Below are 24,929 nucleotides of genomic sequence, written 5' to 3'. Positions count from 1 at the left end.
CCTGGTTGCTGATTGGATAAACCATCTGTCTATCACCAACATACGGTCCAAATCAACCAATCAGATCAACGAAGCTTATGACGTGGGTGGGAACAGCATGAGGCAACGCTCAGAAAGTAAACAACACTGTCCACATTCTGAATGGCTAGCATAAAAGAGGGTCATCCCTATGTAACCTGGGTCCAATGTTCCCAGCTCCGGGAACATCGGACCCTTTTTCCCCAATAAGAGTCCGATGTTCCCCAGGGTTACAGTGAGGATTAGGGTCAGGGTTAGGGGGTAGTGTTAGGGTCTAAATAAGCCTATTTGCCATGGAATTCAGCACTGATTGAGGAAAAAATAACAGACCGGGGAACATAGGACCCTTTCTGTGAAAAACGGGGAACATAGGACCCTTTTCTTAAAGAGTCCGATGTTTCTCGGTCACATACATCGACCCGGGTAACATAGGTACGCTCCCCATTAAAACGAACACCATGTACTTCCACAACTACTTAATTCTCTCAGTCATTTCAGAGGTGACTGTGGCTCAGTGAAAGAGTGGGTCGTCCTCCATTTGAGCGATTGCCGGTTCAATCCCCACCTCTCCCGGTCCACATGTCGAAGTGTCCTTGGGCAAGACACTGAACCCTGAATTGCTCCCCGTGCTGTGCATGGGTGTGTAAATGTGGTGTGAATGGTCAGATTAGGTGGTCTGTAGATGTCCACTGCCATCAGTGTGAATGTCTGTGTGAACGGGTGAATGTGACAAACACTGTGAAAGCACCTTGAGTAGCCAGAAGACTAGAAAGGTGCTTTATAAGTACAAGTCCATTTACCATTCACTGGCATTTTGATTGCGGTTATGCATTTGCTTCCCATTGAAAACAGCAATGCAACAAATGTATGTTCTGAGTGATGTGCTGCTTTTGGATGAAACTGTCACAAATTACATACCACAGATCTGACGTGCGGTCTGAGTGCCTGAGCTATATCTGAATTAAAAGCTGTCATGGTAAATGCTCTGGCTGCTGACATCCACTCCAGAATTCCCAATTACTGCCTCGAAATCTGACCTTCCATTTCATTGCACAACCGACTCGTCCTCTTCCCTATGTCCCTAAGCTCAAAATCAGTTTTTCTGTTATGTCAACAGCATCCCTGCTCTTCACTGGCTCCGAGAGCTCTCCATCTCTCAGCCGACGGCATTGAGCCTGGTCACACATTTAATGTAGAGTGTAGGCAAAGAGCAGATTACCTGCTCAGGCGCGCGAGTGCGGCATCGACCTTAAAGGAGCGTCCAGAGCTAGCGGACTCTCTCGATTCCACTTGTCATCACGATGAAGGGCTCTATACGGCGGCTTCTTCAGCCCCTCGATGAGGTGCATTATTTAAAGCGAGCGATGACTCACTCCTCGGGTACCCGCAGACCCATGCAAAGAGGCAGACCGGGGCCGGGAGAAGAGGACGGCTTAATAAATGCACACATTAGCACGCTCCGTTAGCTTCGCCTTTATTTGCTTGTAGTCTCCCACCTGTTTGTCCCACTGTGCTTTTGTCCATTTTCAAGTTTGATGCAGACGCCTTCTGCGGCGCACGGGTACATTAATCGAACAGGCATCTAGAGGTGAAACTTCACGCATCGCCGCATATCTCGATTGAAGAAATGCTGCTTTTGTTCCCCTGCTTTGTGCATCCACAACATCTATCTTCCGCTAGCCTCCTTTTGACTGCGAAGCATTCATCAAAACAACTTCAGCAATCAAGGAATGACAAAGTTACTTGATTGAAAGAACAGCTCCGTAAAACGTTAGCAATAACTTAAGCTAATCACCAATCTGATTAAAAAGCATCACAAGCCACTGTGTCTTGATTTATAATACCCTCATAATGACTGTTCAACTTTAATGCCACTTCATCTCTAATCCCAGAGCTTGGACGTGGAAAATAAGTGCACAACAAGACTAATCACTTGAAAGAATTAACTTTGCTGTTTGATCACTTATCACCGAGTGCTACTCTTTTGAAATGCTCTCGTGCGATTGGTTGAGGACATATTGTGTATTTGTCTTGCTTTTGTGCTGTGCATGTGACTTTTGAACAACACCCCCAAACAAACATGAATTAAAATGTTGGACTTGTAGCCGCAGCTGCTGGCGGATGTTGTGACACGAGCGGATTAAAAGACAAAGGGCCCCTGTGCACGATGAAAAAGGCCCCACCGCACAGATGTTCTGTCTCTTTGGTCATTTTGTGTCTTTATGTAATGGTTTGTGTTTTGCTTGTGGTTGTTTCACCCCCTTTTCTAGTCATTTTGCATCTCTTTGGACTCATTTTGAGTCTCTTTGTAGTGGTTTTGTGTCTATTTCTAGCCAATTTGAGTCTCTTTGTTGTGGCTTTGCCTGTCCTTGTGGTCATTTTTTGGTTGTTTCGTTTCTCAAAGTTGTGAGTATCTCTGTGGTCTCTTTGTGTCTCTTGTTGTTTGGCCGTTTTAAGTCTCTTCCGTGTACAGAATGTGTCTGTGACTGCCATTGTGTAGGTCAGGGGTGGGCAAACATGCTCCTGGAGGGCCGCTGCCCGGCATGTTTAAGGTTTCTCTTTACTCTAACACTGAGGAGCCTCAAAGAGGACCTATCATGCTTTTCTGTTGTTTCTGACCTACTTATAAATGTAGTTATAATGTTTTATAGTCATGTTAAATAAAACCAAAGCGTCAAATAATGAAGTACTTGCATTTAGACGTGAGCCTGTCTGGGTTAATTGTGCTCACATAACTGTAAGCTGTAAGTTCGGCCACCTTTATGCTTGTTTTGGTGTTTATTTTGGAAGTTAACCTGTTAAAGCTAACGTTAGCATGTTGCGCAGCTAACGTGGCTAGCTTCCATATAGACGGTGTTTTCCGCTGCTGATGTCACTGACTCCGTATATTGTAAGGGGCAGAACATTTCCCGGTACACATCATAAACAGTTGACCAATCACAGCAGAGTAGACCAGCCGACCAATCAGAGCACACTGGGCTTTTCGGGAGGAGGGGCAGAAGCTCGGACAGAGCCTGTAACGCAGAGGTGCATGGGTGCTGCAACAAAGGGCAATATGAGAAATATAATGTGTTTTTTAAAGATCAAAGCACGTAAACCTCCTGTAGTTGACCCAAAAAATACAAATATGACCCTGAGAACTTGCATAATAGGGCCTCTTTAAACATGCAGGACAGGGGCCCTCCAGGAGCAGGATTGTTTACCCCTGGTGTAGTAAGCCCGTGACACTTTGGGCCCCTGTGCCTGGTAGGTCAAGGTAGGACAAGTGAGCTGTGATTATATATTACTACTATTAATATTAATCATGACAATATTTGCTTTTTTGCCATGGACAGTGTGGGAAATGTCAGTGTCTGGGGGTGTAACTGCTGTTTCTGAGGCATGTCCATCCCCATGTGAACGGGAAATGGACTTGTACTTATAAAGCACCTTTCTAGTCTTCTGTCTACTCAAGTCGCTTCACAGTGTTTGTCACATTCACCCGTTCACACAGACATTCACACTGATGGCAGTGGACATCTACAGACCATCTAATCTAACCATTCACACCACATTTACACACCCATGCGCAGCACGGGGAGCAATTCGGGGTTCAGTGTCTTGCCCAAGGACTCTTCGACATGTAGACAGGAGGAAGCTGGGGATCAAACCACCAATCTCTCAAATGGAGGACGACCCACTCTCGCACTGAGCCACAGCCACCCCAAGTACCACTCAGCTTGGTATTAAACTTATCAGGCTCATAGTTATTGGTAACGAGTTCATCAAAGAAATTCCTGGCACTCAATTGTTCACTCTCCAAAGTCTGCTCTTCTGGTTATAAGTCAATAAAGCACAGAGGCATGCGTGTGTGTGTGTGTGTGTGTGTGTGTGTGTGCCTGCGAGTGTGTGTGTGCGTGTCAGCTGAGTTGTGGGTCTATTCCAACAGAGAATGGAAAAGATGATGACCGTACTGAAAATCAATGTCCAGATTTATCCACATCCCTTTAAAACAAACTTTCAATTTCCAAGTTTTTATAGGTGACATTACGCTCAACACGAAACGGGCCTCGGGGACCGCAACGTCAATCGATGTCTGGCAGTCGGCCCATTTGTTTACACTTTATTTAACGCAAGGTATCTCAACAACTTTACAGATTTTGATGAAATCTGCCGTCAATATCCAGGATCCTCAGATGATGATGGTGTAATGATCCCTCAGTGTTTCCTCCAGCACCACTGTTACGCCAAAATCCCCCCTGGTTCAAAATGTAATAACGTCTAATCAGCACATTCTCTGTCCCTGAAGCCGTCTTTTCACATGTGGATGCTCTATGAGCGACTGTCTAGCACAAACCCCCCGTTACAAATCAAAAGCTAATGTTTGGATGTCCGTGATGTGATTATTTTTACTAGAAAAGTGAAATATTATGTCAAGATCTGGTTCTGTCAGTGCCCTCCTCTCCTTTTGTCTTGTGTGTGTTTGTCTCCCTCTGTCTGCGTTTCCCTGCATGTGCTTTCCCCTGTCTGTCCGGTAGGCGTTCCCCAAAGCTGCAGCCTGTTAGCTGATTACACCACCACCTTAAAAGCCTGAAGCTGGCAGGCATGCAGCGCCGGACCGTCGTCGACCCTATCTTGGTAAAACTATTCCCCCCGGACTGGCATCCCCTTTCTCGTTGTGGTGTTCACGCTCGCCGTAGTAAGTTTGATAATCGTGTTTGTTTTCTGTTTTTCTCCGTAGTTTCCCGCGTTCCCGTTTCCCGTCCGTCTCCTGATCTCCCGTTGTCTTCCCGTTCCTGTATTCCCGTGCTCGTTTAGTTAGTCTTGTGTTTGTATATCTGTGTAGTGTTTTTGCGTTTGTCCATTTGTAATATTAAACGTTTATTTTGTGACTTTATTTTTGTCTGTGTCTGCATTTGGGTCCACCTTCGTGTTATACCTGAACCGTTCATGACATATTCAGATCTAAACAGCCAAAAATGTGTGTTTTATTTTTGATTGGTAAGAGTTTTACATATGTTTGGGGTTCACAGTTCAAGCCCGTTGAACATATTGCACTCCCTCTGCTGTCTAAATAATGTTTCATGCTTTTTCATTACCCTTTATTTAACCAAGAATATCCCCGTAACACACAAATTTAACATTTAAAACCAAAACAACACACAACTAATACATGACACACAACGTAAAATGATAAATCACCAAAATAAAACTGTGCTCAGAGACAGAACAAGTGCAAATTGTATTTAAAAAGTCCTCGATCCTGCTTTTGAAATGCTCCGTGCTGATGATTAATAATTAATAAAAACCTTAAATGGTTGACTGCATCTTGGTAAGAGTCATACATATGTTTGTGGTTCACAGTTCAAGCCCGTTGAACATATTGCACGCCCTCTGTTTTCTAAATAATAATTAATAAAAACGTTAAATGACTGCATCTACAAGGTGAATGCATCCATTTATCATATGATATCAAGTAAAAGCTTCTTGACAGACAATAGTGACACATTCAATCAGCTTCAACCACTTGTCCCTGTCAGGGTCGCGGTCCCAGCTGACATCGGGCGTGAGGCGGGGTCCACCCTGGACAGGACGCCAGTCTATCACAGGACACATAGAGACGAACAGAGACAGACAACCATTCACACCTACGGGTGATTTAGAGTCATCAATGAACCGAACACCTGCACGTCTTTGGACTGTGGGAGGAAACCGGAGAACCCGGAGAAAACCCACGCAGACACGGGGACAACATGCAAACTCCACACAGAAGGGCCCCAGCCGGGATTCAAACCAGGAACTCTCTCGCTATGAGGCGACAGTGCTAACGTAAGGGGATCGGACGCTCTGGTACGATGAGGTATCTTAATCATTTAATGCATTTACTGTGTCTTCACATTACACAAGACTGTTTTTGGTTTCACACGTGCTACTTAACGAATAGACTTTCCCTTTTGATATAGTTTGTACAATTCCTCCAGCCAGGATTCGAACCAGGAACCCTCTTGCTGTGAGGCTACAATGCTAACCACCACACCACCGTGTTGCTCACATTCAATACAATACTATGCTGCAGTGGATTCATCTTTTTTTAGAGTCATTTATTATTATTATTTGTTATTTTATTTGAAAGTTAAGCTGCTGATGATGAAACACAACACTTCCTGTCCATGTCACATTAAAAGTCCACCAGGAGAGGGGCGGATTATTCCCTTTGAGCCCCCGGCAGGCGTTTGATGTGAGCCATCTGGAGGACGCGTTGTGTGGAAGCTTAAAAGTGAACCAAAAAACAACAAACTGGAACCGACAGGATTGCATCCCTGAGTCTTTCTCCCTGTTCTTCTCTTCCTTTTGAATTATTTCTGTTGAATGGGAAACTTCGATCCACTGACGGGTGTCTATAATATTACTATGTTGCTGTAATAACGTAATTAATGCTGTAGAAATGATGAAAATATCAAGACAACGGGTAAAGGAGGGGGACGTTTGGAGTTTGCATGAAACGGCATCAACAGGAAAGTAAATAAGGCAGCAGTAGACAGTGTAATGCTGTAAGTTAAGGTCTTTGTAATAAGCCGTAGCTAACAGGTAATAAGTGATAAGTGATAAGTTATAAGTCCTTGCAAGATGCTTATTACCATTATTATGTGTTAATAAGACACACAATAGCATCACAAACACGTTTATGTTACGCTTACTCTGTGTGCAAGTGTGTTTTTCGCAAAAATATTGGATTCATATGTAATTTATTTATTCACATTTGATCCACGTCCACATGTTGTGCCCATTCCATACGTTGGAGCTGATAATATACATATAAATATATACAGCATATATACACAGGCACACATATACAGTATATATCTATATGTATCGTTTACATGTGCCCCTCCAGCCCTTTACTGCAGGTCATTCCCTCTCTCTTTAAATATCTTTAAATGAAATGTTAATAAGTGCATAATAAAGGGATCAATGACCCTCACAATGCATTGTTCTGGCTTTAGTTAACTGCTAATAAGTGCATAATATTGTGTTGCTTATAAGTTATAAGCCTATAAATGTCTTATAATCTAACGATAAACATGTTATGATGCTAATGTTCACACTTATAAAGCCTTATTAATGCTAATAAGCATGTTAGTAGGACTTATAAGGCCCAAATTGTCAAGACTGGTTCTGTCAGTATCCTCCTCTCTTCCTTTTGTGTGAGTTTGTCGCCCTCTGTCTGTGTTTCCCTGCATGTGTGTGTTCCTCTTGTGTCTCACGTCTAGGTCCGGTAGGCGTTTCCCCCCAAGCTGCAGCCTGTGACGCCGATCCCTGAGCGGACAGGCATGAAGCGCCGGACCGTTGTATTCCATCGTTGGTAACTACTCCCCCCGGATTGGCTTCCCATTTCTCGTTGTGGTTATCACGCTCCCCGTCGCTGATTATTTTCTAATCAAGCTTGTTTTCTGTTTCACAAACGACCTATTAACTAACATTTTACACAAGGACTTTAATATAAAGTGTCGGCATTAATGAGGACGCTGTTAACTAAATTCTTTTTTTACTAAAACAGGGAATTAGAAATAAGGGCATGTTTGCCAATGGAGGCCATGTCAGGATTTATAGTGAGTGTACTGTAAATGTTTGTGTTTCCAGTTCTCTGTCACCGAGTGTTCGAAGCAAGTCATTCACAAAGAAGCATACGTGCTGATATAAGAGAGGGTGACCTACAACAACACCGCCTTACACAAGCTGCACAGTATAACAGGGAGGGCTGAGGGACGCCTGCGTCGTCATCGTACTATAGACAGATAGATTCTTCAACCTCTGAAGCGGCCAAACATTTCAGGACGGATCTCATTTTGAAGTTTGACACCTATTACTTCTAAAGTTGTAATGTCACCTTGGCGAGGACAAAGACTTGTGTGCCGCGGACTGAAACCGTGAGCGATGTGACCATCCGGGGATCTGTGCTGTGAGATCAACGGACCATGCGAGCTGATGGCTTAGAGTGGGAGCTGCCGCCGCTCTCCATCCGGAAAAACAGATCAGCTGGGTCAGCCGGTGAGCGCAGCCTGGACTTTGACTGGAGGGCCAGGCATCCATGCAGGAAGTCACACCTACGCACCGGTGCGCTTCTACTGACAACCATGTATAGTAGATTATCATTATAGCCCTTAAACGCTACAGGACAGATCAAACGCACTTCTGAGAGGTTTCTTGGTCTGATTCATAAATAACAGAACTTAACCGGGAGCGTTTGGACAACAATAAACAGCATACAGCACTACGTCCCAAATGGCCAGCTGGGCCGCTCTAATAAAGCACACATATGGAAACTAGTTTCATCATTAAAGGCTCTTTTTCCTACCAGGACAAAGCTGTTTCTGCCTCGATAGACCGAGGGATTTATCTTTCAATACAGAGCGCCCATAAAACCTCGGAGGCAAAAGGGAATATGTCTGACCTAAGCAAAAGCACGCCTTCAAAAGATTTAGATGAGCCTTTGAAAAGCTCCGAGAACATGACTTTAAAAAAAAAAAAAAAGGAGCTTTAATGGAACTCTATCAGGGTGCGGAGAAGTAGGTTGGACAGGGTCCGGACGCTGCCGCGGGGAAAGAAAGGATGCAATTCTCCGCATGTCTTCTTGCCCGCCAGGATGTAGACGGTGATTGACAGCTGGTAAGATGACAAGCGCAACAGACCACAGGGAGAAATATAGGTGTCTACGGTAAACATCCCCCAGCTCACACAGAGCGACGGAGAGAAAAAAGAAGCACTTGAAAAGCACTTCTGAAATATTCTGAAGTGTCTCAAAGGTGGATAAACAGTGGGAGAAGACCAGGAGCTTTAAAAATGTATAACAGGAGAGGAAGGCCGCTCTAGACGGCTGCGGCTCAGAGGTAGAGGTAGGTCCATTCGGAAGATCGGCTCCTCTGGTCCGCATGTCGAAGTGTCCTTGGGCGCAATATACTGAACCCTAAATTGTTTATGTCTGTGTGGACGGGTGAATGTGACAAGTAGTTTAAAAGCACCTTGAGTGGTCAGAAGACTAGAAAGGTGCTATGTAAGTACAAGTCCATTAGACCTTCTTGTAAAGATTTATAAAGGCATCGAGGATCGCACGTGCACTATCCGTTTTACTAGGACTTGCTGAAAATGCTGTGATTCATAGGTTCTATGTGCCGCACAGCAGATCGTAACCCCACTGAGAACAAAGCAGAGCTGCGCTGAATTAGTATTACAAAAAATGTATCATAAGTTTGCGAAAAGGTCGAGGCCACGCCCCTTTTTGAAGGGACAGATAACCTTAGATATTATAAATGCAATTTGACCTGTTTGGATCATAATTTTGACAAGTTTTGTGGGATTTTTTTTCTTGTTTAAGTTGTAATCCCCATGAATTGAGTCACGTTGTTCGTAGTGACTGCTTTGGCGGTAAGATGTGACTGCGGGCGAGTTTCTGAGATCTCACCCCCCCCAGAACTCCTTTAGAAACCAAAAAAGTGTTGACTATATATAGATTGATGCCTTCACATGCTCCATATGTCTGTTAATCTGCTTTCACATGCTCCATATGTCTGTTAATCCTTTACTGTGAGTAAGCTAAGTAAGTTTGTGAAACGTCATGGTTGAAAATAGCGAGGGAATATTGCCACCGTCACTTAGATCATATTTCTCGATACAAGCGCTTTCATTAGTGGGTAACATGATGGATAGAACTTCGAAATGAACTAGAAGAAAATCTTGTTTCCACAAACATTAGTATTATAGACATCATTTTGCAGCCTTGCCGGAACCTGAGAGTTTTGATACCTCAATAAATTAAGGTCGATCACAGTCATAGCCCTTCATTCCGGACCTGTCCAAATTAGCCACGTCCGGCTGTTAGCGACTCTCACGGATTTCTATGTTAATAGTTGTTACACGAAAAAAACTGTCTTGATGGCTTATTTGATGAGTGTCAATGCTGAAAAGATGCTAGGATGATTTCGCGCCACAATTAAACTTTATGTTGTCGGTTCTCTGAGTGGTCTCACAAGCCACCGTACACTTTTTGCGCCTTTTTTGTCGATTTCGGATGAAAGAAAGAAAAATTCTCACCTCTATAGACGCCGTGTTTGTGATTGTCAATGTCGGTAATTGTTTGCATAACATCCATAACAACGCTGAAACCAGATGGAGGTATGAAGGGTAGTACCGGAGACAGCGTTTGGTATGGACGGATGAATTACGTCAGGATCTGGAGGCTCATTTGAAAATAGCGAGGGAATATTGCCACTGACACTTAGTTCATATTTCTCAGCAAAGCAGCAAATACAAGCGCTTTCAATAGTGGCTAATATGATAAAAACTTCAAAATTAACCAGAAGAAAATCTTCTTTCCACAAACGTTTGTATTATAGACATCATTTTGCAGCCTTGCCTGAACCTGAGAGTTTTGATACCTCAATAAATTAAGGGTTGATCACTGTCATAGCCCTTCATTCCTGCCGTTGAACCTGAGAGTTTTGACCTTAATAGACCTTAATATTTATTAACGTATCAAGTATAGATCGGCGGTTCGATTCCCACCTCCCCCGGTCCAAATGTCGAAGTGTCCTTGGGCAAGACACTGAACCCTGAATTGCTCCTCGTGCTGCACATGGGTGTGTGAATGTGGTGTGAATGGTCAGATTAGATGGTCTGTAGATGTCCACTGCCATCAGTGTGAATGTCTGTGTGAACGGGTGAATGTGACAAACACTGTGAAAGCGCCTTGAGTACTCAGAAGACTATCAAGGCGCTTTATAAGTACAAGTCCAACTCCATATCACTCATGTCATAGCCCTTCAGTCCTGCCCTGGTCCAAATGGATCAATGACCCAACACAGTGGCCTGATATCGCTTATCCAACGCATTGTTAGGCTAACTGTTATCTTTAAGTAATCAACTGATATTCAATCAACTATTGATATAACAGGAGGGAAACACTATTCGACAGGGGAACACACTTTAACACAACACAGGTCTGCAACTTGGAGCCATAAAGCTTCTATCAGGATGTTTTGAGGATGAGACCAGCATTTTTTAAACTGCCACTCTTCAGCATAGCTTCATTAATTTAACTAGTTTGTTGTAAGTACACGTTAGGAGATATGATGGGATTGTCTCCCCTCAGAAAGGGGCTTGGTGATGAGAGCCTACTCTGGATGACTTATGGCCGGTCAGATCCATAACTCACTCCATCCGGCGCTTATTGCATCGTATTATTTCAGCGCCCTGTCAAGGCGATCCAGAACTCGGCGTGCATGTTGTGGGGTCTCTTTTCTGTGTGACTTCATTCGAGCGGAGCAGAGTGAATAAACAGTGGCACTTCAGAGAAAAACTGGAAACCCTTGCAGCTCTCTGCAGGGAAGAGCGGGCCCCCTGGAGAGAAGCTCAGTCCATCCAAGGGTCATTACCTAGCTGTGATCGGAATACATAATGCTCGTACTGCAAAGATGAAAGGCCCAGGGAGACGTCCGTGCCTTCTGTTCCGCCGTGCATGTCCATCAGTGCACCGCGCTCTATTCATCACCGCTTTCATCAACGTTTAAACAAGCTTCCCGGGTTGTGACTCTCTCCCAGAGTGCTACGTTGTTGACACTGATTGGAGTACATAACTACATATTGACTCTCTGGAGTGGGGACAAAAAGGAGATTGGAGGATCGGAGGTGTGACTTTGGTTCCTAGAAGTCAGTTGGCTAAATGAAGGACTCAATTACAGAGGCCCCCCCCGGGTCGCGTGGCACGAACCTGAGATTCTCCGCAGCAGCTGGGACATCACAGTCCAGATTACCACCTGCGAGGGGCTACTGGAAGAAGAACACCCATATCATGACACCTAGAGGACTCCTATAGGGAAGAAAGGCTGCGGTGCCCACTGGGCCCATCTGTCACACAGCCTGCTGGTACACACACACACAGACGTGGGGGATGACAACAGGCAGGGTCACGCAGCTACCCTCTGTATGTATGCCTGTACATTTATTATTTATTATCCTAATGACGACTGCATTGAAACTGTCCACAGTTAATGTTCTAACCAAATGCTTTATTGTGTCGAATTTGGTGCAATTTGGAAACGTGCCACGTTCAATATTAATAAACTTTTTAATACACAAGCGAGCAGCTGTGCAGCAGCGGGGACGGGGCGCCAGGGATCCGCAGACCGAGCAGAGCCGAGCGGGTCATGAGCAGCGGGTTACCAGTGACTAATACACCTGTTTGGAAATAAATACCTCCATAAAGGTGTAGGCTATTTCCCCATGTGTGCTGTACATACCAATGTTACGACCAAATCTGCGTCGCTTCTCAATGAACATGAGCGGATTTCCAACAGGAACGGCAGCGACTCAAATTATGTAAGTTCACCTTTTGCTAAAAAGCATCAAGTGAAGACCATGAGGCGCTCCCATGATGCTGTTTACCACCGGCAACATACCGCGGATAACTCAACCCATCCGAGAATGTTACCTTCAACAAAACGTCCGTTTCTAATGCTAGTTCTTGTAGTGAGGTGGTTGCCTGGGCTCTTCTTATCACTAACTCTTTAGATATAAAGTAGATTCATGCAAAGTCGCTTCTGTTCAACACAGTCTCACACCCAGTACGTCAAAAACTGACGCTTGGTCAGGGGCCTTTGGCGTTAGTTACTGACTAAAAAGGTTTTTGTGTTGGTCTGTTTTTGGCTTTTTGTTCAGTTGCATCAGTTATGATTCTGTTGCTGTCAGTTGTGTTTTGTTTAATGTGATGTAATGTTTAATGTTCGAGTGTTGTGTTTAATGTGATTGTGTAAATTGTATTGTCACAGCATAAAACTTAAGGACCCCTGGAAGAACAGCTTCTAGCTACACTGAAACTAAAGGAGATCCATATAAACAAACAAACAAACACTTTACTTTGTAACCAGGGTGGTTTTGACAAAGCAAAGGACTAACATGTCTATTTTGTGTGTTTTTTCTGACCGTGAGTAGCCGAGACTTGGGTGTGGTTTTCAGGGGTGGATGTGGTCATTTGGGGGCCCCGGGAAAATGCTGTCTTCCTTTACGTTGTGTAGTGGGAATGTTGGTATTGGTAGAAAAATAAGTCATTTTTTAAAAGAGTATTAACAGTAAAACTATTACGAGTAAAACTATTGATACGGCACAGACCTGCATTCAAATCTTTACTTACAGTGAAAAGTGAAATAGAGGCATTATCAGACAATGTACTTAAATTTAGAAATGTTCAAGGTGGAGCTTTCAATTCTATTATAATGGTATATATAGACTGAATCTTTAAGGTAACCAGTCACAGTTCTCTGTCCAGTAAATTTAGTAATAGCCCACAGTAAAAGGTAAGTAGTTAACAATTGAAAGTTGCATATTTTTAAGTGCTTTGGGAAGGTTATTTCCGGGTAGCCTTGCGAGACCATCCTGATCTCGTGAGCTCCATTGTATTTTACTCTCAGATCAGTCTGGTAACTTGCGGCAGAGAAAATTTGGAGAAGTTTGCCCAAGCGACCGAACCAATCAGCGTTGATTTTGAGGCGGGACGAAGTGTGACGAAACGAGAAGCGACTGTTCAGAGGCTTCTGCTGATGAGATGAGCAGCTATCGAGCAGCTGCTCGCTAACTCGTTTTTCTCTTGGATCCTTCTGTTTGAATCCGAACCGGGCTCCTGAAATTGTGCATTTTACCCGTAAATTCACGTTACATAAACATCAAGTATCCTTTACCGACATGTTGTTTTCTTTGCCTCGATGCTCTGTTAGTACGGCAAACGCTTCGTTGATGTGATTGGTTGATATGGCCTGTCTATCACCAACATAGGTGGTGATAGACAGATGATTTATCCAATCAGCCACCAGTGTTCCCGCCTCTTACCAAAAGATCTCCAAACGAGAGTTCTGGGATGGATATGCAGAGCAAATGCAAATCATGTGAGTCAAGGTCATTTTGGGGTACAGTGAGTTAAAATAGTAAGATAATGAAATACCGTTCATATCTAAACATCATACTTGTGGGCTACTAATAATTACTTGGTTTACCAATTGGTCTTTTAATCAATTTAACAATGATTCATTAGTAGTTGTTAAAGGATAAAGCTGGAGACATTCTCTATTTTACTTACTGTCAAAAAAAACCATGAAAAGAAACACCTCAACCAACAATGGATTCATCTAGACCAGGGGTCTGCATCCTTTACTATCAAAAGAGCCATTTTGCCCGTCTTCCACCAGATAAAATTGGTCTGGAGCAGAAAACATATTTGATGTCACAGCTTATAAAAGTTTATATATGTAGTTACTGTTACCTGGCTTTGTTACCTGTCCTAAAATGGTGGTTGTTTGCTAATTTCTCACCACATATCAAGCATACGGGTAAGCCACCATCATGTGAAAGCAAATTAAAATGTCCACAAAACACTATTTTGCTTCGCTAATGTTTTTGGGGGGTATCCACCAGCAGTGCGGGTCACCAACTCAAGATTAGCCCCCTGCAGGGAAAGGCGCTGGGCTTTACACCAAGGATGTGACGCATATTTTGGTTTCACCTAATATCTTTTCAACATCACCTTGAACTCCAAGATAAATGTTTTCCCTTCAACACAAAAAACAGGTTATTTACACATTGTTTAGATAATTTTTGCCAAAGCTACAGGGAGCCACTGAAAAGGGGCTGAAGAGCCGCATGCGAACCCGGAGCCATGGGTTGCAGACCCCTGATCTAGACCCAGCACTGTGTGTGTAAATCCTGATTTAGCTTCCCCCTCAGTGCCACAGAGCTCCATGGTTGTTACAAAAAACTGCTAAAAACACATCAGTGAGTCACACTGCTGAGCTGGGTGACATGTTCCTTCATTAGCATGAACACACACTGTAGTTTTTTTCAACTTGATCGCACATACACCATCCTGCTGCTACATCCTGAGTACGTACTCACAACAGCACCAGATTTGGATCAATCCGCCACTTAAAGTAGTCCCCAACAAAGGCACTATTTCCTCATGTTTGAGTAAAGTTTGCTAGAAACTAAAGTTTCCAGCTCTTCTAGGAAATGACACAGTCTTTTAAATTCGTGAGGTGTTGTTGGAGATGAACGTCGTCACTAGGAACCAATGAACATGGAGTTAAAGACTCATTTATGCTCTATGTTAGATACCCATACAGATACGGACAAAGCCTTCTGCACGCTGCGTACATTTCGTCCGTATTTCAGCACGTATCCTGCAAGCTTGTGGCTGCGTACAGATACGGACCAAATGTCGCAGGACCACCGGAAATCGTAGGGGCAGTGTCGGGCACTGCACACAAAAAGTGTCGTTATTAGCAGGAGCGAGCAAGTCATCGAAAGCCCCGACGGACATCCTGAAATACTGAAAGTGACGTTCGGCGTCAGTTTCTTTCATCTGTAAAACCAAGGACTGGAATTCTCTGTCCACACTCTGGGATGTGTTTAGCGTCTACAACGCTGCTTGGGATTTGTGATTTTGCCCCCTCCTCAATAGATGCAGGGTCGTTATCATAGAAGAGAGCAACCCTACGTCAGGTAAAAGGCCGCGCCCCCTTGCCAGTGAAAACAAAGGAGACCTCTGTGTTGTATAGGCGCTAATACGTAAAACAGGAGTGAGTACTCCTCCTGTATAAGATCAAATTTGAGGAAATACATTACAGTCTATGTGAAATATAGAGATCTGACAGATGCTTGATATGATATTTGGGTAAACTCTGGCCTCACCTGGCTTCTCCCTGATTGATCGCCATGTACATCTCCCAGGACATGTTTTCGGCCACGGCTCCGTGAGGCACCAGCAGGCTGACCCCTGGAAAACACACACAGATGCGTCAACGGCATGTTCGCAACATTACAACGACATAACATTGCAACATTTTAACATTATAACATTAATATATGCATTAGCTTGGTGGCTGCATGAGCCAATTGTCAAAGTAGCGCATCATAGTAGTGACAGTGACAAAGCAAAAAAACAAAAAAGACAAAAAGTGAATACAGAGGACAGATGGTTTGAAAGAGGAGTAAAAGAAGCATCTATGTAAAAGTAGAGAAACCATCGCTAAACAGAGGAGGAGGTCTGAGACAAATTACAATGCTGCCCTTTCATCCCTTCATTCAACAATCTAACCTCAAAGAACAACTGTTCACTCCTGTGACTCCAACGACTGTCGTTAAGACTCAATAGAGCACTAACCAAGTCCAAACCTACTTCCACCAACGACGGTCGTTGGCACTTGGAGCACAAAGGGTTCCAGTGACATCTTCGGCCTTGTGAGAGGTTAAATACCTGGATCTCACACCAGTTAGTTGGACCAGTCCCAGCCTGGTCCTGGTCCAGTCCCAGCCTGGTCCTGGTCCTGGTCCAGTCCCAGCCTGGTCAGATGCGTACATGAACTGATGAAGCCTCTTGGATGAGAGGTGAAACGTCTTCCTAGAAAAATAACCAAGTCCAGTTGCTTTTGACTGAAATTGCTTTGAGGATAACGACGACCTGGACACATGAGAACATTCACAGGCCCCAAAAAATCGAGTACTTAATCCAAACTGACGTCCAAATTTCGTGATTATGAAGGTACTCATGCCCACCCTAGTTTACATGTGTGCTGGGATAAAACTGCATGGTCCCTTAAACCGTTGCTATGTGCTCAAAACCGCACCGGTGATTTAGTCTAAAGCCAGTTGTTGTGTCCTGTGGAAATCACTTAGAGTTCAGTGTGAAGACCTGATCCCATCAGCATTCAAAATGCCCAAATTTCACTCTGAATCCAATTAATCCTCTTAATATGAAGCTACAGGTTTGAGAGTGTTTGTGTGGAGGAAGCCTATTACATCTCCTTACAGAAATGAATGAATTACAAAAGAATCCCCCGCAGAAACAGAAACGCTCCATCATATTTAGCACAACCTATAAACCTAATTGCCGTAGACCGGGCTCCATTATTAGCCTATAAAACATTGGCACAAAGAACAACCATTAATAGTCTATCAAAGAGGATGTAATCTTAGAGACAGCCTACGTGCTACGCTGAATGTAATGTCAAATCAGAGAAAGTACATAGTCCTCGTTGAAATCTCTTCCAAATGGGTGCTACAAATACAGATGATGAGGCCAATGTAATAATGTTGTCAAAAGTAACAGCGTTCTGAGTGCCAGCGTCGTTTTTTTCAATTGTTCCAAATGAGGAGAGAGCCTGCGGACCTTTTCTAAAGTACTGTTTTGTTTAAATCTCCTTTGTGCGGCTGCTCCAGTTGAAAATATCTGAATTTTGCAGGAAAGCACTGGTGTTGTCACTGTTGTGCACAAAACAGGAAGAGAAGCCCATTTGTGGGAGCAGATCGGTTCTTGGGGGTGAGTGCCTTTATCCTAGTCCCCATTCTAAGCGTGCTGTGTAGTCGTACATCTGTAATGTAGCATTAAGCTAGCTACCTAGCTAGCGTTAATGTTGTCACGGCAACAAAACCCATGGGCAGTGCTTCGTAGCGCTGTAATGAAGCACTCCACAGCGCCCTGCCAGCACCTTTATACCAAAGAAAAAAGCTATATGGACACTTTCATTCACCCTAACTGGGTAAACGTATTTTATCAATGATGTCATCACACGTTCGGCTCATTTTCAATGATTAAATGTCTTTGTGGGTTATTTGTTGGTAAGCCATCACCTATACAGTACAAAGAGCGAGAACTGCTCCGTTTTTGTATTTTTCTTGTCAGTGGAATATGATGTTACAGATTGTACACATGTTGCTGTCGATTATTGAGACACTCCACGGGAGAATAATAATCCCACCCCTGTGCGCACAGAGTAGCTGGAGCATTATCCATTCAAGATCAATAGACTCCCCTCAAACGTTATTGAAACAGTGTCTTTCTTGAAAAAGTATAAAACAAACTGCTTAAAGAGAAAATACAATAAAAATAAAAACAATTCTAATTACAGATCGATGACGAAAACAGAGCTGAGCTCTCGGTCATTCTTCGTTCTTACCCTCACCTGTGGTCATGAAAGCTGGGTCATGACTGAAAGAACAAGGTCGCGGGTACAAGCGGCCAAAATGTGTTTCCTCAGGAGGGGGTCTGGAGTCTCCCTTAGAGAGAGGGGGAGAAGTTCAGCATCCGTGAGGAACTCGGAGTAGAGCCGCTGCTCCTTTGCGTTGAAAAGGAGCCAGTTGAGGTGGTTCAGGATCATCTGGTAAGGATGAACCCTGGGCGCCTCCCTAGGGAGGTGTTCCAGGCACGTCCAGCTGGGAGGAGGCCTCGGGGAAGACCCAGGACCAGGTGGAGAGATTAGATCTCCACACTGGCCTGGGAACGCCTCAGATCCCCCCTGCTAAAGCTGCTCCCCCCACGACCCGACCCCGGATAAGAGGCTGAAGATGAGATGAGATGACTACAAAGACACAATGCTGAGCTGCATCTCAAATTAATATTCAGGTCCCAACTTTCAGATGATGCTCAACACTTCTATGCGGCATCAACGGTTGACCTGGTGTCTGCCCCTGATCCCCCCCCCCTAAAAATGCATCCATGGTGGGTCTCTGAGATTTAAAGATAGATATTAGAAGGGAAGACAGAAATAGTCAAAATAGGGGGGTGGGAGATGGACAGGAGCCCCAAGCAGTTGGAGGTTCGGTGCCTAGTCCAAGGGGACCTCGGCAGTGCCCAGGACCCAAGCCCAGTCCCCAAAGACTGAGCTACTGCTGTCCTAGACACTCGACAAGACAAGACACTATCTAGAAGAAATATCCCCATCTATATTTTTATTAAATCTCCCAAAAAGCAACGCTCACTAGACTTTTGATTATGCAACCTCTTTCAAGAAGCAAGTGGACATTGCTGTAGGGCGACGCTGCCCTGCCACTGTCGCCTGACACCATTCATCTGCTTTTGTGTGAACGGAGAGGCATTCACACAGAAGAGACGAGAGCGTACAAAAGCCCTGCTTAACAAATAAAAGATTCAGAGACGCAGAGTGAGAGATGACAGATAAAGACGGGTTTTTGGCAGGTCTGTGAAAAGTGGATATTTTGTGCCTCAGCCGTCTCTGAAATGAGCATATTAAGCAGTTTGTTTTCTTGAAATAATCATTGTGTGTTACATGCGAGTGAGAGCCGCTCAGCAGGGATGGAGAAAACTGACAGATGTGACGATTGTCAGCCTGGATCAGATACAACTGTGTTAAAGCAGCTCGTGTACTGACTAAAACAAACCAAAGGGAACATATTTCTCCTGTTTTTTCGCTTCTTTGCACTGGCTCCCTGAAAACGATCGAATAACAAGCACGTTCACAGAAAAAGTGACCTATTATTTGTTTACTGTTCTCTTTATACGTCCACGACTGTGCATTTCTCACTCAATTTTGTGAACTCGTCAGATCAATTGCATAGCAAAGTACAGGCCGCGCTGGCTGAGCTCTGCCATGCGCCGCTTCCGAAAGGCTCCTGGTGTGTGTCCGTGCAGAAGACAGAAAACAAAAACCGCGCCTCCACAGTCAGAATGCAGCACGCATGCGCACGATGGGTCACAGTTGAAGCAGGCAGGCGGACCCAAACGCAGAAAACGGCATCAAGCAGGAGATGAGAACTAAATTATAAACTGTTAGAAACATCATCACATCAACGACTAACAGACAAGGAACAGAATAGGGAAAAGGTTTGTATCAAGGCAGATCACAGGGAGACCAGCAATTGTGTCAGTGAAGAACCTACACACGAGTTCATGAATTTACCACCTGCTTTAACAAACTTAGCACCAGACCTAGCACAGACCCCTTTAAAGGGCCAGTATCTTATGGTCAGGAGGATCTCTGGCTACCATCAAGGACTCATATTGGAAAAAATGGGCGTGGTCTTCCCTCTCCAGCAGGTGGAGCCAGGTGCATCTAATCCCACTAATCAACCTCTCCGTATAACCTCCGGATTTCCAGCCACTCATTGCCAGTTCGAACTCTAAGCCTGAGCGGTACCTAGTTTGACACCGGCCTCTAGTTATGTGTGTTTTCGCTTGTGTAGCATATCTAACCTGTTGATTCCTCTGTCCAGTTAATCCTGCATGCCAGTTCGTCTGCCTGCTTGCTATCTCGCCTGTTCGTCTCCTCCTACCACTGCCGGTCACTGCAGCCACCTGACCTCCATCTTGGGGAAGCTTCCGACCTGCACGACGCAGACCGTGTTGAAACCCGGCTCCGCCATTACCGGTAAGGTCACCACGTTTTCACCCAGCACCACCGGCACTCCTCGTGGGACTCCGGGGCCCCTCCTAGCACGCCGTTATTACTTCCTGCACTTCCTGCACCGTGGTACTTTCACTGGGTCACAGTAAATATCAGCTTGAACTGAATCACCTGAGTCAAGTCGTGCACTTGGGTTCAACCTCTGTTGTTCATCACAACATTCTGAATCAAATTGGCAATAACTCTGCAGCATGATGTGTGATAACGGCATGCAGGAAAAAGCTCAAAAGAGGAAGGATAGACGAGAGCTTCATGTGCTTCATGCAATACCAGCACTGGTGACGTGCAGCTGGAGGCTAATGTTAGCTCACCATTGCAAGTGAAGTGAAGTGAAGCAGTTGTGTGGATGAACTTTTACTTGGGATCAGGGATTTAAATCTAATACCATGTAAGTATTACCTGTCGTACGTTGGGAAATGCACACCTGCTGTGATCTGCACCTTTGATAACAGTCAGCTGCTGTGCCAGTGATGATGAATGATGAATGCAACTGTGTGATCAGGTGCCATCATCCATACAGTCACACTGTGCAGGCCTATAATGAGTTGCTGTGCTTTTCTCAATGCCTGTTCTGTGCTTATCCACATACTGTTAGAGCTATCTGTGAAAAAGAAACTCAGATATCAGCGGTGGTGGTTTGAGTCCAGGGCAGGCTGTTACATCAGCGTTGAGACATTTGGTGCATTGGCTGCTGTCCGTGGTGCTGAGAGGTCTGCAGGGTGGGAGTTAGCCGTGTGCCTCTCCGTGGTGACAGAGCAATGTGTCATGTTTGGGGTGAGGGCCCAGAAAAACATTTGCATCAGGGCCAAACTATTATGACCTGCTGGTTCAAAGTATGGTCAGCGGATTGATTCTGTGACACGGCCAACACAACCCCGGGTATTTTACCATTTCCAAATAAGCACACACTCGCGTCTAGGGCTTCCGAGGCGTGGCTGCCCGTTCATACGTTTCAAAGAGGGAACGATTCGGCTGCCAGGCTAGGGGGGGAAGCGTGTGGGCTCATCTGCTTCTTCGTCGGCCTCCTGCAACGCCCGTCACTTGGTCAGATCGCTCCCAGCGGTCCGACACTCAGTTACGTTCGGACTCCATTTGACAGTTCATTTTTGACATGTAGCACACGGACACGGACTCAGGGTCACTCTTCTCCCTAAGTCCCTTCATAACTCTCCTCCACACCTGTCCTCGAACGCCCTCTTAATTACTAAGGCCGGATGGAACCAGGTGAGCCCACCCCCCCTAGCCTCACAGCCACACAGGACAGCCAATCACATGGTGTGAGTGTGCCGTGACATCTGTAAAGAGAAGTTGCTGCTTTTTTGAGTGTTGTTTTCAATTGATCAGAGTCTGATATCTCCAAACATGGGCTTACTGAAGCTAAAATGATCAATCTGGAGGTGAGTGAGGATGCACATTTATAGTTTGTGTAAATACTCTTTTCAAGGGCTGAATTTAAAGCCAATTGAATTGTACAGATGTAAGGATTGTTGCTAAATATGGTTCAATATCACCAGGGAGGTGTTTGAGGCACGTCCAGCTGGGAGGAGGCCTCGAGGAAGACCCAGTACTAGGTGGAGAGATTAGATCTCCACACTGGCCTGGGAACGCCTCAGGATCCCTCAGTTAGAGCTGGTTAATGTGGCCCGGGAAAGGGAAGTTTGGGGTCCCCTGCTAGAGCTGCTGCCCCCGCGACCCGACCCCGGATAAGCGGCTGAAGATGAGATGAGATGAGAGTGAGTGATCACTAAGGTGACTTCAGTAATCCGCAGTGAAGTGCTGCATATGGCCGGCAGTGCAGTCTAATGAATAGTGGTCCCTGCAGACAGGCTGTGTGAGTGCTGCACTTGACAGCAGCGACTCAGACCCTCAGACACGAAAGACGGTGATTTCACTTCACCTCACCACTCCGGCCGAGGGCCACAGCTACGTACAGGAGGACCACAGAAGAGGATGTGTAGTGCAGCGCTTCTCACAGACTCTTGACCTGGTGACAGCTACGACGCTCCATGCACACTCCTCCAGTAGCTCCGTTTGTGTTGGCGGGACATGATGAGAGCATGACCCCTGTTTGCCTGAGAGAGTATGTGAGGATGTGGAGGAATAACAAAAAGCTACCTGCCTTGGCAACGGCACTGATGGATCTTAGCAACAGCAATATAAAGGATCTGATGCATTTATAGTTGGTGTACAGGAAGAACATGACTTCTTGGGGCGGCCGGTGGCTGAGTGGTTAGAGCCGTAGCCCCATGTAAAGAGGCTGAAGGTCCAAGGCAGCGGCCACGGGTTCATTGCTGCATGCCCCCCCCCCCCCCCTCTCTCCCCCCTTTCCTGTCTGTCCTGTATAATAAAGGCTTGGAAAACTGCCAAAAAACCCTGAATTTACACTAATAATTCTTGTGTATATGACTTGTTTGCTGTATTCTTCTCACCTTAGACCCATCGGCGGCTGGTGGAATTGGGCTTTGTCATATATAAAGCGGACTTTGTATTTTTATCACCTGTTCTTGTAAGAAACAGTGAGACGATTGTGTGTCAGTATAATGTGCATAGATACAGTTCCTATTCTCCCTATTTGGTTCCTATCAAAAACCTCAAAAAGTGTAGCTGAAGTGAACATGACTAAACATACTTCTGTCTTTTAGATGTTTCCATATTTCATTTTGCAAATCATTTTACTGAATTTTCAATTAGAGACATCTCCCATTGTAACCCTCCTGTTGTCTTGGGGTCAAAATGACCCGCCACTGTGTTAAAAACCAAAAAAAAATCCCCTAAACGATATTTTTTCAACTTGACTTTTCCTCGATTGGCACCAACAGTAGAAAAAGTGAAATGTTGCTTTTATTCACATTTCCATGTAAGCTACAAAAAAAGGTACAAAGGTCGTCCTGGGGTCAAAATGACCCGTGAGGCACAAAGAGTTGAACTCAAGGTCACAGAGTTATTTACAAACCACTGAATGTTTCAATGTTTAGTTGTTTTAATCAGTCGCAGACGTAACAAGACAGATCATGTGGTCTTCTCACGGACGGCTGTGCCTTTGATCAGTCTCAGATCAATGAGTAGCAGACGTGAACGAGACAGTAGCAGACGTAAACAACACACAGGTGTTAACGCAGACTGCAGAGATTATAAAGGTGCGGCAGACGACAGGGCCCCGAACTCTGTCTGTGCTGAAGCCGTGAGTGTGCGTTATAACGCTGAAGAGGCTCCAGAGCGAGACAACTGTGATTCAGAAGAGGAAGTGGAGGATGTATCAGAAGAAGAAGATGGGGAGGAATACAACCCAGAGCATGATGAATCATCTTCAGAAGAAGAAGAAAACCCTGAAGCTCAAAGAGAGACTTGGCAAGATAACATGGTCCTCAGCAGCATATGACCAACACGGCAGGCACGCAGAACAAAACTTCATAAAGATGACCCCAGGACCCACAAGGTATGCCGTTTCTCATGCCCATGACATTGTCTCTACATTCTACCTGTTTATCACACCAGCAATAGAAACAATAATCCTGGAGATGACAAATCTGGAGGGTTTTCGCAAATACGAAGACGGCTGGAAAAAGATGGCTGAGACTGACCTGCAGGCCTACTTAGGGCTGCTACTCTTACCCGGTGTATACAGGTCCTGAGGTGAGGCTGCAGCTAGTCTATGGGATGCAGAGAGTTGAAGGCCAATTTTCGGAGCCAAAGGCAGGGAACATACATAGGGGGGAACATAGGACGCCTGTGAGTTCGTAGCAGCGATGACGTCAACACATCTAGCAGGTATTAACCAGCATCTACCAAGAAATAGTCAGGTAGATAGAAATAAGTTTCAATATATGTTGCCGGCCTAGCTGTTTCCCCCTGTTTCCAGTCGTTGTGCTAACCTAAGCTTAGCAGCAGGTTGTAGCTTAGTGTACCATGAGATTGGCATCAATCTTCTTATCTACTGTAGCAAGAAAGCGAATAAATGTATGTCCTAGACGTCTATTGCTTTTACAGCTCCCTGGACTCCTGCCTCAGCTTTTTTTTGGAAAGTACTGACAATATTTCCGAGAAATGCCACCCACAGCTTTCCCTTCTTAGGAGTCTCGATGGCTTTAAAGCGTATGAATCAATCTTAGAAATTCTTCACAAAACTTGAATTGAGTGACCACTTTACATGTTGGTCACCCCAGGAACAGGCTCGCTAGGATAGTTCATACAGCCGGCAAAATAATTGAGAGAGCCCAGACCAGGCTTGGGTGACTACTGTCAGAGGGAAGAGATAAAGCCAGAGGCATCCAGACGGGTCTCATCTTTTATTCCTTCAGTCTGAGATCCTGAAGTCTGGGCGGTTGGAAACCAGAAGCACAGTACTCTAAAATAGAAAATAAGCCGTTTTACTTTATGTTTTAATACTGTCTCCTTTCATGGTTCTTTCCTTTTTAATTATTTTATTCCCAGACTGTGTTCAAGTCAAACACTGTTGTGCTGTTCTAGTCTATTCGAACCCTTTTGGAGGCAATGATTTGGATCACTTTTTAGCAATAGCACCACCTGCTCGAGCTGAGGAAAAGTTCCCTGCACCACTTTTTTTTTTTAACTGAGAAGGACTGTACTTTCCGGATGCACACACAGCAGATCTTTTTTAACAACGAGCTCCAGGGAAGTGGAGAGAAAATGGTGGAAAGATGTTAGATGTTTGTTGTGTTGCAAGACATTGTGGGA

The 24,929-nt window shown here is 44.8% G+C and overlaps 1 protein-coding gene across 1 annotated transcript in view; it reads right to left on the bottom strand.

Moving 5' to 3' along the window:
* Positions 1-24,929, bottom strand: part of unc5db (unc-5 netrin receptor Db) — a gene marked incomplete at its 3' end in the record, with an annotated part of 252,798 nt that overhangs the window by 40,359 nt on the left and 187,510 nt on the right. Inside the window, exon 11 of the mRNA XM_083912274.1 lies at positions 15,727-15,811. Within this exon, the coding sequence (XP_083768400.1) occupies positions 15,727-15,811 (85 nt within the window). The remainder of the gene's footprint in view (positions 1-15,726; positions 15,812-24,929) is intronic.

Source organism: Echiichthys vipera, assembly GCF_963691815.1.
Source record: "Echiichthys vipera genome assembly, chromosome: 4".
Taxonomy (NCBI): Eukaryota; Metazoa; Chordata; class Actinopteri; order Perciformes; family Trachinidae; genus Echiichthys; species Echiichthys vipera.
Note: the sequence above shows the minus strand (reverse complement) of the source record. Positions and strands in the feature narration are given on the sequence as shown.